Consider the following 13,972-nt stretch of genomic DNA (forward strand, 5'->3'; position numbering starts at 1 on the left):
GCCTCACTGCAGGGTCACAATCTCCAGACAGCTCATCAGCAGCGGCCTGCTGTTGCTGAAAATCTCCACACTTCACTCGACGGGTCTCACGGGACGGCAGCGGGCACTTTTAGAACAGGAGGAGTGCAAGTGTGGGCAGCTGCGGTTTGTTCATGGGTTCTCGTTCTTGCAAAAAAAACATTAAATCATGAATACAAGATTTAGCTGTAGCTGTAACGTGGGAAATGTATCTTTAATGTACGTCTGATTATTCTCTAGGAGCTTCTTGTCATGTTCAACATATTCATCAAACGAGTCACATACTTAATTTGATGACACATTCCTCATTTGCAACCTACGTCAACTTGAGGATTTTGTAGTCGTAGTAAAACACACGTCAACTTAATTTTCCAACAACTCAAGTCTTCAAACCGTTATTTAAAAAAAGGAGGATAGCCATGATTGCTTTGTCAATTTCCTCTTTAAATGATGCTCTGAAAGAATGCGTCAGCGTGATTGATCCGTGGATTTAAAAAGTCTGCCTCTTCCCCCCGAGGAGCCTGCAGAGAGCCTCCCAGACTCCTCGGCCCTTATCTGGGCTCTCAGGTGTCAGATTTGCGGCCCTCTGTCGCCGCGCAGGCTGTCAGAAGATTGTGCTGCGGCTGCACTATTAAGACACACATTCATTGGTGCACACACAACTACAGGGAGGATACACAAATATGAGCATACGGGCGGAGATAACAGAGAAGTAAAGGCCTCTCTGTTGCTCTGTTGACGCATTCGTATGAGCGTCTAGAGTTCAAGTGTGCATCACGTCTCCTCTGTCGCCCTCACGTCTGCTTCATCAGACAGACGTCCTTGCAGGGGAAGTAAGACGGATGCTCACCGAGCGAGACCCACCCTGAGTCACATCTGCCTCCCACCCCGACAGCCTGACTGCCTTTCTCATTTGATGACTGCCCGCATCATATACCCCCTCCCTCCCTCCCTCCCTCAACTCTAACATGCATAATTACACCACATTTCCCATTTGTCCACGGTGCGTAAACAGCTCTTCCTTGAAACCCAGTTCTGTCTTCTATTAGATCCCAGAACCATCAGCGGGCCCTGCAGATGATTCTGACTGTCAGCCGGGCCCAGACGGCCAGCCAGCACGAGCCATGCCTGGACAACAATCACATTATCCCAACACAGGAACACAGACAGAGAGAGAAATACAGCAATCAATATTCTACACTGACGTCTGTCTGCCCACTTAAGTTCCTCCCAACAAGACACTTCCCACCGCGACTGAAAGAGGATATTCAGTTCAAGCAAACGTCCATATCATAGGAGCATATGAGCAGAAGAAAGTGATATATTTCTGCCGTCTGTATATTCAGTTGCAACACCCTGCAGCTCATATGAGGAATTATGGGATACTATTTCAGAACCGTTTCTGTCAGCGCTGTCACTGCTCTTCCCGTTATGAAACACTGACACGTCCGCCATTTCGGAGAAACAAAGAAAATCAGACAGTGGAATCAAAATATTTGCCTCTCGCTGCATCCACTTATGTAACTGCCAAACAAAAGGTTTATCTGTGGCCTGATGGGATGCTACGGCTTTGTCGGGCAGAGTGAGAGGTCCACTGCATGTCATGTCAGCAACACCTCTCCGGCCATCCATCTCTCTCTGTCTCTGTCTTCCTCTCTGCCACCTCTGCACGTTTCACTTTGACAAATGCACGAGAACAGGCCCCCCCCTGCAGGACTGCGTGAGGCAGGAAGAAGAGGTATGGATCCAGAGAGGGGATTGGATTTGATAGATAAATGTCCGAGGACGACATAAGGGCTCGCTCTCTCTCTTGTTTTTGTAAGTCCATGTAGACTGCACATACGAGTGTGGGTTTGTGCCGGGAGACTGTCGAGCAGACTGTTTTTGTGAGGCTACCACCCAGACAGCTCATCTCAATAGCACATTAATGTTTAATGGGGACTAAAAATATCTGACATTATAATGCTCTATGGGCTTTCTGCGTGATGTCTGTGGCTGCAGCCATTTGTAGAAATCTAACATTTCCAAGCCACACATTCAAGAAAACTTTAACTGACACTTGACACTGAACAAAGCAATTTGCAAATGAAATTGTGAGTGAGTTTAATTCATTGCCAATACCAAGATCCCAACATTGCTTAAAACATAATAAGCAGCTTCATTGTGCAGTCACATCCTAAACAGAGTAACAGCATGGCAAACCTTCCTGACCTTCCTGAGCATGGCAAACCTTCACGCCACACAGTGATGTGTTTTAATTCTACTAAATGAAAAAGTGAGTAATTGCAGCATGAGGAACAATGGGGCTTTGTGTTGTCTTGCAAGTCAACAGCGGTGAATGGGATGATGTACGAGCATGCATCTGCTGCCATGTCAGTTAAACAACAGCGTCTTACCTGCAGATTTGGGGGTGAATTTGTCCCTGTTGGCGGCACACACAGCCAGCAACCTGTAGCCCAAGTCCAAGTCGTACCCCTGCTGCGCAGCAACTCGACTCACCACCTGGGAAAAGAGCGGCAGATCATGAGAATCGCTGCTGTCCTTCCGGCTCTAATCAGTTCAGCAAGTGTTTTTAATCATTGCATCATTTTAATTACATCATTATGAGCACAAGGTTAAAGCAGTTGCAGCTCTTTTTGAAGTTAAGGGAGGGAGTTTATCTTCAGTACATTCACATCGTGCAACATATAAATGAGAGATTAACTGTCAGTTATTTTTCACTGTTTATAGATCTGCTGAGGATTTTCTGGGTCAATTGTTTTGTCTATAAGTGAAAGAATTACTCAGAGCTAAAGGTGCTGGTGAAGACTTGCTTGTTAGATTTGATTAACTTGCCGAATTCAGTTAATTGTAATATAAGATCAAACAAAACAAAAACTAGAAAAGCACTCAGACGAGCGAATACACAGGTTGCTGCAAGCGGCACCAGATTTCATATTCTCATAAATATTATTTCCCTAAATGTGCCTGATTTTTTTCATCTAGAATTCAAGGTTCTAGATTGTTGAATTATTCCCTAGGAAATCTGTGAAAATGTCCCAAAAATGCCCTGACTCATAATTTTAAAGAAGGCGATGACAAGATTCCTGGATCTGCACCAAAATTGAATGTGGTCATCCCTGAACTGTACTGCCCGGTCTACTTTGCTGAAATTTGTAAAAAATACTTGTTGTGTAATGCAGCTAAATGTCAAACAGATACAGAAACAAACACCAATGAAAACATAACCTCCTTGGCACAGGTGGCAAAAACAATCAAATTTAGGAAGTCAAAAATTGACATAATTTGATTGAAAAATGAATGAAGTTATTAATCAGTTATCAATCAATATTTGCAGGTGATATTCTGTAAATCTACTCTATCTTTCTTTAATAAATAACACTTTCTCATGCAATTGGCTCCAGTTTCTCCTGCGACCCTCAGAGGATAAGCAGTACAGATAATGGATGGATGACTTTCTTATGCAATGTCATAAAATATTGATCTTTCAATTGAAGAATAAATGCTAAATAAACAGTAAGCCATAGTTAAGGCATCATAGTTCTTTCATCTTCTTAACTGTGTTAATATTCTGAGCCACTGCTATCACGAAACTTAATTTATCTTCAGACAGACACACTCACACACCCATACACACAGACACAGTGAGATTAATGTGGAGTCTGTAGTCTGGAGCGCTCCACTGATCCACAGTCAGGACGACTCTGATGACTGCATCAACCTCCAAGAGAGGTGAGCGAGCCAAACCACAGTCGCTCTGCAGAACGAGCAGAGCCTCTGAAAGGTTATCCTCAAACACGCCCTGCTGTGGCCCCGGAGTGAACGGAGTTTGTCTCCTGACCAAAAGGTTGTCGGTTCAATTACACTTGCAGACCATGTAAGTGTGGAAATAGCTACAGGGCTAATGTCATTCCCAGCCAAACTGACCTGAAACTGTGTGAGTGTGTAGGGAAGGCAGGAGGAGAAGAAGAAGAGTTTCCTCCTTTGCATTCCAGTTTTTGAGAAGGACCAGTCCCTGGCTGTGAGACTTTAATGAGGCTTTTTGTGTTAATGACTTCAAAAAGGAGGCTGAACGTTTTACGGGATGTGAAGCAGGAATCCTGGACTTTAACGTATATGTTGCAGGGAGACTGAGTGATGGTAGACAGGACTGGGAAGACAGGGGTAAATCATTACAAGGAGGGAAACCCCTCTGCTTTTATCTGCTAACAGATGACATCTCCTCTGCTCTCGCTGACCTAAAACACACATTAGCGTTAACAAGGTCAGCCAGGGTGGCTTTTAGAGAGCCAGCAAAACAGCGAGAGCGATAACGTGCCTGTCACAGGTAATATGGCTGCTAGAGCTCGGAAAGAAAAGCTATGGAAAATACACTAATAAATAGGGTTTATTTTTGATCAACAGATGGTGATATAAAACTCTACAGTTCCAGCGAATCACATTATATTTATTTGATTGCAAAGGATGTCATTCCAGGGATTAATACAACATTTACCCTGTTATGCAAACAATGAGGATTCTGACAAATGCTTAAATCGTGCTGTTGTCGATCGTTTAATTCGTGCGTGACTGAGTCGGCCCGACAGTTTGTGTGAGGCAGGCAGCCAGCAACAGAGGCTAACATAGATTCAACATGGATTTGACAGTGTTTCACCTCATAAGCTTTTTTATTTCTCAACTTAATCTCCCTCTGAGGATGTGCATCCAGGCCCATATTGCTGTCAATATAAAACTCAGTGCTGCGAGAGATGCCGAGGAGCTAGGGTTAGGGTTACTGGGCCATTCACATTCTTGTTTGTTTGCTTAAGTAAAGAGGAAAAGCAGCAGTTTTGTAGATTTATTCCTGCTTGGTGGTTGAATTGGCTCTGTGTGAAAGACAGACAGCCCCTGGTGAGTTACGTGGGTGATTCTTTTTAGAAAACTGTGGGACGGGAGACAGACATAATGCGGATGTCTGCGTGCACTGACATCACCCACACTCTAGATACAGGATGCATGAAGAAAGAAGAAAAACCCACAGATTGCCAAGCAGGCAGAGCTAATACTAGAGCACTGACAGCTTAGTTTAGTGGTTCTTAAACTGGGGGGTGCATCAAGACACTGCAGGAGGTGGGGGGGCATGAATGACAAAGGGGAAAATGGCAAATAAACCATTAAAGAGTTTGCTGACGCTGTTGAGCCTTTTTTTTATGTCTATTAATTTGCTATTTGATCTCTTTTTATTATTTGCTAAGCTTATCGTTACTATGATAACATTTTTGGAGGAGGGGACGTGAGCTTTCAGCTTCTAAAGGGGGGCAGGGGGCTCTGAGAACACACTGGCTCAGTTATGTCATCTTTTCTTAGCTCTGGAGCCGATACTCCACAAGGGACTGAAGTATGACCTCCACGTGTTCAACATGCCGGAGGGAACAGACGTCTCCATATGAGAACCGCTTTTAGTTTCCCTCCGCTTTGACAAATCTCGTGGGGCTGCGATTCCAAAAGATGCACAGTCATGTTTAAATTTCACAAGCAAGTTAACAAAATCCTTGCGAGAATGGACTTGTTGCACATCACTGTAATTCTCCCTAGATAAGAAGCTGCTCCCTCTCAGAGTCTGATGAAACAATTTGGCTGATGGAGGCAGCCCCATGCTGAGGGAGCTCAGTGGTGGGCCCCATTGTATAGCTCTTCATCATCCTTTAAGAGGCTTTTATTGTGATTTACACATTAATGAGCATTTATTTGTTTGCTCACGCTACTACCTCAGCTGGGGACAATGTTGCTTCAGTGTTTCAGAGACTGATCTCAGCGATAAACACTTGGAAGTTGCAGTGCTCTGCTCCAAAGCCGTGTGTGTGTGTGTGTGTGTGTGTGTGTGTGTGTGTGTGTGTGTGTGTGTCACACCTGGTGCAGGCCAGCTCTCTGGCCCTGTGTCCAGATCGATGCGAGGTAAGTGGTGAACTGAAAGACGTTAGCCAGAGGTGACTAGCTACCAGAGGTCTTGCGCAAGCCTCTTGTTCAGTGTGTGTGTGTGTGTGTGTGTGTGTGTGTGTGTGTGTGTGTGTGTGTGTGTGTGTGTAAAGCACAAAGTGTAGAGAAGCAGTGGGCGACAAGGACTTTAACCTGTGTCACTGGCCCCTTACGGCCTGAGCAGCTGCCTTGAATAAACCTGGTGCTTCCCTATACCCTGCTACTAGAGAGAGGAAAAAGGCATCAAAGAAATGCTGAATGTCTATTTAAATATGATATGAATCTTGTTTAGACTATTGCACATTACACATATTCTGTAATAACCTACAGTATCTTAAAAGGAGGCCAAACGCCTCAGAAGTGGACAAACACGCCCATCGTTTTTCCCCTGTGTTTTCCAAAGTATCCAAATCTAATTATTGTTTTGCTCCAGCCCCTTAAAAAGTACCTGAAAAACCCAACAAAAACCATAATTGATGTTTGCGTACCGTCAGACATCCCATGAGACTTTGCTCGAAAGGTCGCTGGAAGGCCCGGGGATCTCCACACCAGTCGAGCAGCTCTGTGGCCGCCGAGTGGAAGTTGGCCGGGTTCTGTAAGTGCTGTGCAAACGCAGAGAAAAAGAGACTGCCATTAGAGACAATGGGAAATAATGAGAGTTGTTTTTTTTCTTCACATTCAGTACAAATTGGAAAAACACTGAAACCAAATAGTTTCGCAGCCTCGCGCTCTCCCACCAAACTGCCTTGATTTAATGCCTTGTGTTTCGGCACAACCCTGTGAGGACCTTGACTCCTTCCCATGTACGCCCACTCCGAGCTCTGCTGCTTTGTGGGAAGAAGATCACACCCATATCAACAATGATGCCAGTGTTTCTTGTTAATCTCTCTTGGCAAAACCCGGCCCTCACCCCCACGACCCACACGGCAACCGAATCTTTCCCTCCAATCCTCCTCCACTCTCTTCCCTTCATTCACTGCCTGTTTGCAGAATGTAACAGAGCGGCGGCTCCAGAGGTCCACTGGCTGTGCACAAAGAAAACAACCTTGGTCCTGGCAGCTATGTGTGCAGACTCAATACGTGCCGTTGGTGTGTTGTCTAATCTCTTTCAGCCTCTGTGTCTGTCTCTCTCGCTTGTTCACTGAGGCCTGAAACAGTTGAGTCTTTTCTTCCCAGTGTCTGAAGGCTACTCAAGCTGGCAGGACACAATAAGCGGTTTTAAAATTGGGCTCCTTTTCTTCGCAGCTCAGGAGGTTAATAGCTCTGAAATGGCGCAGAGCTGCAGCTCGATCAGTCGGCGAGACTGAGTCCACTTGAAAGCATTTATTATTCTCATCTGGAGCTGAAGCATCTTGTTTTGTGTGTTATTGCGGAGAAGGTAGAGCTATTGTCTTTAGGGGGCAGCAGAGGTGAGCGTTTTTAAAAGGGGCTGCTTTTCGTTGGCTTGTGACAAAAGGGGCTCGTCGGTGCGAACAGAGCTCTTCTCGTCAGCCCTGGTACCCGCCCACAGAGAAAATCTCTGAGAGCTTCCAATGATATCATGAGCGTCAAGAGAGGCCTTGAGTGACTCATCTTTTGTGATGTGAAGATTAGCCATTATGGAGTTAGCCGGAGACTCTCGCAGGGGCTCTGACTGGTGATGAAGACAAGCAGGGAGAGTAAGAGAAAGTGAGAGATGCTCTTGTTGAGCGAGAGGGAGGAGAGGAGCCTGTTCTAGATGAGTGATATAATCTGGCATCATTGCTGCTTGATGGGAGGCGTATCACCCTCCAGCACGAGAGGAATCAGAACTAGCACAGCAGGGGCTGTCTGTCTAGATCTGAACTCACAGCTACTCCTGCCGCAGCGCTCGCCACCGACTCTGCCTGACAACCTCGACTCTGATGTGTGTATGTGTGTGTGTGCGAGAGAGGGGGGGGGGGCAGCAGAGCGAAATAGCTCTGTTGAGTTTTGGGAGGAGGATGGAGCCTGAGCTGTTCTTGTTGTTGTTGCTGTTCAGGGTTGGATGAGGACAAGAACAGGGAACGTGGAGTGAGGGAGAAGACTCGGCAGCAGCAGCAGCGATGGGGTTTCAGCAGACAAAGAGCCAGACGTCTGACAGTCTATCCTCTGTGAGATGATGGACCGACTTACCCCCCTCCCTTTTTCTCAGAGCAGCCAAGGATAGGCCGCTCAGTGCCTACCTGGCTGCGTGAATAACAGCAGAACACCTGGCTCTCTGCCAGTGGCTTTCCCAACACCAAAACAACACCCTGCTAGCGTAGCCGCCACGAGCACCGAGCTCGCCGACTGACTCCGTTGCTTTGAAGTCTGCTTTACTACTAGCTCTATTACAGCCAGAGCCGAGAAGTATATAAACCAATCTACAATTAGTGCATTTATTGAGCTAGATGTGTTAACTCTGGCTATTTAGGGCTCATCAGTGACGCCTGACAAAGTAATTGAGGAGGCTTCGAGGAAAGAGAAGCGTAGAATTTTACTTGAGTGAGAAGAGCTGACATTTTCGAAATATAACTATGCAAGATTTTGATGTGTAGCACTTTCCTTCGTGCAATCAAAGTAAGAAACGGAGGCAACGAGAGCTCCTTTAGATAAAGGTTAATATATAGGCTGCCCAGGAGTTCAGGTGGGAGTGGGGTGGGGATTTAAGAGAAGGTACAGAAGAAAAAGGGATGTGTCACCTTATAATCGTCGGCTCAAAGCCTTAACATTCCCAGTACGACACAGTGTCATATGGATGTTAAGCGATATTAAGGATCACACCCACGTAGCATAAACAAATAAGCCCACAGCCAGCCAGCCAGCCAACCAGCCGGTGAGTTTTCATATACTATTAATCACAGGCAGAGGCAGTAGCCTTGGGTGATGTTCGTCTGTCTGACTGACGGTGTCTCTCGTTCTGTATCTTGACTGCGAGGAGTCTCTCTCCTGAAAGCTTGCAGTCAAGGAAGCGTTTAAGCAAAACCACAACAAGGGCCGGCATACGTCAAGGCTCAGGAACGTGATGTAAGGGAAGGCAGGACGAGGACGAGTTGGGGGGGAAAAGAGAAGTGGAGTCTGTTATGTAGCAAGTCTCTTTGAAGTTGCTTCTTGTGTTTGTTGCCAGATTTGCCTCCTTCTCTCCCTCTCCCCCTCTCTCTCTATGACCCGGTGCAACATGATCTGTGTGACTGGAGCTAATGGCCAGAAAAAGTGATGCCCATATAAGGTGCTGAGAGGAGAGAGAGAGTGTAAGAAAGGAGCAGAAATGCAAAGGAAATTCATTATTCTTCTTTGTCTCTAACATTCATGTCTGCACATGAGGTTAAGGGAGGACTAATAGAAGCTGCTGCACATGGGTCTTTATACACACCTGTTTGATGCACTGCAGCCTGTCATTGGTCTGCTGGATGTGCCGGTCCATCGATGGTAACGTGTTCATCTTGATGTCTCTACCGGGACGCCATTAAAGGTTCTTTACCCTGTGAAAGAAGAGGAGGAGGAGAAAAGGCACATGTGTTAGAACAGGTTTCTGTCAGGTCACCCATGTGAAGAGTCTGTAGCCTCTGAATTTCAAACGGCATTTAAGCAGCCTGACAAATTCTCAAAAAGAGAATCCAGCTTGTTTATGCGGTGACTCATCGTAGGGCTTGTTCAGCCTGGAGCACATTTTTTTTGGCAAATGCACGAAACTGAGATTTTCCACAGCAGCGCCACTAACGACGGATGGAAACATGATGCAACTGAAACTTTTGCTTTACATTAGTTGTGGGAGAAAAATCCCCAAAACACTTGCTGCAACCAAGAGAGAGATCCGCTGCTATCGGTCTTTAAAAGAAGCACCAGCTCACGGGCAAAGTTATCAGCGTGGCATAGACAACTAATTCATGCCCACATCTAACAACAGACGGTTGTTAGACTTTATCGCGTCTCTTTCTTTTGGTGCATATCTTGTTCTAGTGAGCAGCAATAAACCCCGTGCTCACAACCACTCTGACCATCTCGGAGAAATGGATTAGGGCTGGATTAATGGGTATCGTGCTGGCCTGGCCTCCGTCCCTCTGCGCTCATCTGCATCGGTGTTGGTCGGCCTTAGATTCCTCCGCACAAAAGGCAAACTGAGGAACCACAGGTGGGTGCGAGGGGAGGGGGTGCAGGGCTCTAGAAAGCTGTTCAGTACTGATAAAGGGTCCCCCAAGATCACCCGCTGTGAGAAACAGAGCGAGAGAAGGAGTACGATGGAAGCGCAGAGCTCAGCGAGGGAGTTTTCCTGTGTAATGCTCAGTGCGGTACGCTTATCTTAGAAAGACTATAGCAAATATGCACACTCTTATTTCCGTCTCTCTTTCTCTCTCTTACGCACACACATAAGGGCATGTAAACACAAAAGCTTGAATTCTTCACTTTAACTAAGCGTAAAGGTAAAACTTCAAAGACACATTTGGAGAATAAGAGTGTATTACTAATCCTCCAAGCTTATGCATTACCGGAGTAGAATTACCTGGAGTGCACTTACAAAGTCTTAAATATCAGTGGGTACGTTGCTTGTCTGAGTGAGAGGGGATTCTGGTGTAAATGTGGTCAAATGGTGGGCAGCAAGACGCCTCTTGTCAAGCTGAAGGTACGGACGTTATGCTGCAGCAGTTGCCTCCAAAAATTTACATCATGCAGGGCACACGGCCACTTTGACTGCACATAATGGGACCACACATTTGGGTGGCCTCATTCTCTCTGTGCTGCGGTTTCTCCGAGTGTCCAGTAGATGTCTCCCTCTCCTGCAGCTAACCAGCATGTTTCTCACACTCACACACGCAAACACACACTACACCCAGAGCGAGTGGTCTGGAGAGGGCTCCTTAAAGCCCTGACAAGTGCTACAAATCCCCCTCAGCAGCCAGGCAGCTCCACGGACCGCTAACAGGGCACGCTCCAGCACAGGCCCGGCGCTGGCCATCTGACCTTGTGGCTATTGATTAACGTTTCTCCTCCAGCTCCCCTTCCTGCTGTCCCAACAACACACCCGCAGCCAAGACCACGCAGGAGGGAGGAGATAGCTGCCTCTAGTAGCAAAAGAATCTCCTCTTTTTTGTTTTTTCACTCCTTCCCTCTGTTGTGATTTCACCCAAGTCCAACACACACACACACACACACATATATACACACACATATACACACAAACACACACACACACACCCCTCCTCCTCTCACAAATGGGCAGCGCTTTTGTTAGTCGATGAAAAGCTGGGCCCTCGGGTTCTGAAAGGAAAATGAGTGAGGTGGACTTGCAACTGGCCGGGCAGGTTGTGTACGACTGAGTTGTAACAGAGATAAGATGTGAGTCTGCCTGACTGACTGACTGAATGACTGGCTGATGACTGAATGTCCATCCAGACGTTTCCAGCACCACACCACACACCACACACCCCCACCACTCAGGGGGAAAAAATGTGTTGCATAACAGACGATGCTTTGGCGGAAACATGGCAGGAGCCCTCCTCTTGCCCCATTCTCACCTCTTTCTGTTTACCATAAAAAAAACACACGCTTATCTGTCCTCTCTACATCACAAGAGAAACGAGTGAAGAATGGCGATATCTCTGCCTAACTTTTTTTCTTTATAAATTCTGGATTGTGGAGTTCCATCTTTTCGTTTTCTGTTTCAGACTTTAAGGGGCTAGTAGTACTGGTGGAGCATGCACACCCCGGAAATGGGCCCACTTTATCTTTATTGTCTTGCAAACATCTTAATCAGCTCCACTCTAACCAGAGGTGCAAAGCAACGGATTACACATCCCATTATGTCGCACATATTACAACCTCCATTTAAACGGCAGTGGGTGGGTACTGCTATGAATCACGGAGGAGTCGCAAACCACAAATAACACTAACATCCAATGAAGCGTCTCTCTCTCTCTCTCTCTCACACACACACTCTTAGTTTCCTTCCTTATCACTTTCCAGAGAAAAAACAAGCTGGGGGAAGTCGGGCAAGAAATAAGTGCTCAGAAACAAAAGCACAGTAATATGAAAAGCAGTGGAGTATGGCAGGAAGGGGACAAGAAGGACCAGCCTCAGTGGGGGAAAGAGACACAGAGAGAAACGAGGAAAAAAGTGCTGAAATTATCTCTTCATTATCAGCTCACACGAACACGAACACACACACACACACACACACACACACACACACACACACACACACACACACACACACACACACACACACACACACACACACACACACACACACACACACACACACACACACACACACACACACTTATTCATGGGCAAACACGTAGCATATGATCACTCATAGCATGAGTGATTTCTCATTTCAGACAAATGACTACCACCTTTGTCAAGAGCAGCTTGCTTTGTGGATGTCATCAGTAGTGGGGGTTGCATGGAAGCAGTGACGTATAGGAGCTTTTACTGAGTATTGTATCGGAGTGTATTAAGTAAGAGTAAAGTAAGAGTATCGTCTGATATTACCAACAAAACAAACTTCTGAAGATATAGGTGTTAAACGGGGCTGAATAATTCAGAAAAATCTAGATTTTCTTGCTTAGAATTGAGATCACGCTTCTCTCCCATTATCAGGGAGGATTTTCTGTGGGAGTCATTACATGTCCTTTACTCAAACTTTTCTCAGCTTTTCCCTCACTCGTTACATTTCACTCCCAGTTTTCTGCTACTCTGCATCATGTGGGGTTACGCTGCATTCTCATTGGATGAGGGAGAAAGCAAAGATCATGTAGCATAAGGTCCCAGTCATACATACGCGGAAGTATTAGTGGTGAACCTTCAGCTACTGTTCCCTTCCAATCTTTAAAATCTTTCAAGAATATGATCCTGCTAAAACCAAGTTTTTGAAGTTATGCTGTGGTTTGATTGAGTTTCACAGGCCCTTAAGGGCAGAAGTATATTCTGTGTATGAATGTTAAACAATTATGAATTTTCATGTAATATTGCACAAAAGAACATATATATTTCCTAGTGATGCTTCATTGTGGAATCCTGAGTTTATCCTGTGTGGAAACTGTACAGTGGGCAGTGCACAGTAATATACAGAAGCCACCAGGTGAAGTCTGACCACAGACTATCTTCATTATTCAGTCTGTTAAAGGAAAACAGGTCTATTACTCCTGCTCTCCGGACACAGCGGGGGATCTTCTCTTCTCCTCCTCCTCCTCGTCTTCAGTTATATGGCCACACATTTTCTTTCTCTCACTTCCTTCATGTCCTTTTTTTTGCTCCCCTTTTTCTGTAGCCCTCAGACATCATTAGAGCCACCCAGCATGCAGCTACTTTCCACCACCTTCCATTTTCTATTCTATCATTTTCTTCTCCCCTTCCCTCATATCTCAACCCTGCTGCCACTCTTCCTCCCACCCTCCCTCATCGTCCTCCTCCTTCCTGGGGCCCCGTGCGGGAGCTGCCATAACAGGAGGTGGAATGGATTCATTTGCTCTAATGTGGTTTGGGCTGCAGCGTGGCACGGCACAGAGCGACACTTTCTCCCATGCACCGAGCTTCTCTTTCTCCCTCTCTCTCTCCCTCTCTGTCTGCAGTTCATGTGTTTTCAAACAGGCCAATCAACACCACTCAGCTGTGCTGGCCTCTCTCTCTCTCCCTCCCACAATCTCTGCTCTCAGTGTGTCTGTAAAAAGCCACCAACCACCCCCCTCCTCTCTCTCTCTCTCTCTCTCTCTCTCTCTCTCTCTCTCTCTCTCTCTCTCTATTATCTCTAGTGGCAAACTCACATAGCCACACACAGTCTGTTTTTCCTCTCATTGCCTTTATTTTCTCTGCTGCCCTCCACTTTGGCCTCTTCATTCTTTTCATGTTTTTTTTTACAAACCTCCTTCCATCATCACACCTCTGTCTTCTCACTTTGTTTGGTTCTTTGCATTATTTTGTAGACTTCCTTCTAATCCTCTCCTCCACTAATCTCTCCCCTCCTCTCTCCTTCTCGCTCTCAGCGAAGCCAACTATTAGACATATCACTCCCTCCGGCCTT

At 46.1% G+C, this 13,972-nt stretch overlaps 1 protein-coding gene across 5 annotated transcripts in view; it reads right to left on the reverse strand.

Annotated features, from left to right (window-relative positions):
- The window catches only part of zmiz1a (zinc finger, MIZ-type containing 1a), a 100,695-nt gene that overhangs the window by 23,686 nt on the left and 63,037 nt on the right, over positions 1-13,972 (reverse strand). For all 5 annotated transcript variants that reach the window (XM_034608386.1, XM_034608385.1, XM_034608384.1 and 2 more), the window contains 3 exons: positions 9,326-9,434; positions 6,462-6,575; positions 2,415-2,520 (listed from right to left, as the gene is read on the reverse strand). In XM_034608386.1, the coding sequence (XP_034464277.1) occupies positions 2,415-2,520; positions 6,462-6,575; positions 9,326-9,394 (289 nt within the window). In that variant the 5' untranslated portion in view covers positions 9,395-9,434. The remainder of the gene's footprint in view (positions 1-2,414; positions 2,521-6,461; positions 6,576-9,325; positions 9,435-13,972) is intronic.

This window comes from Hippoglossus hippoglossus, chromosome 15 (genome assembly GCF_009819705.1).
Source record: "Hippoglossus hippoglossus isolate fHipHip1 chromosome 15, fHipHip1.pri, whole genome shotgun sequence".
Classification (NCBI taxonomy): domain Eukaryota; kingdom Metazoa; phylum Chordata; class Actinopteri; order Pleuronectiformes; family Pleuronectidae; genus Hippoglossus; species Hippoglossus hippoglossus.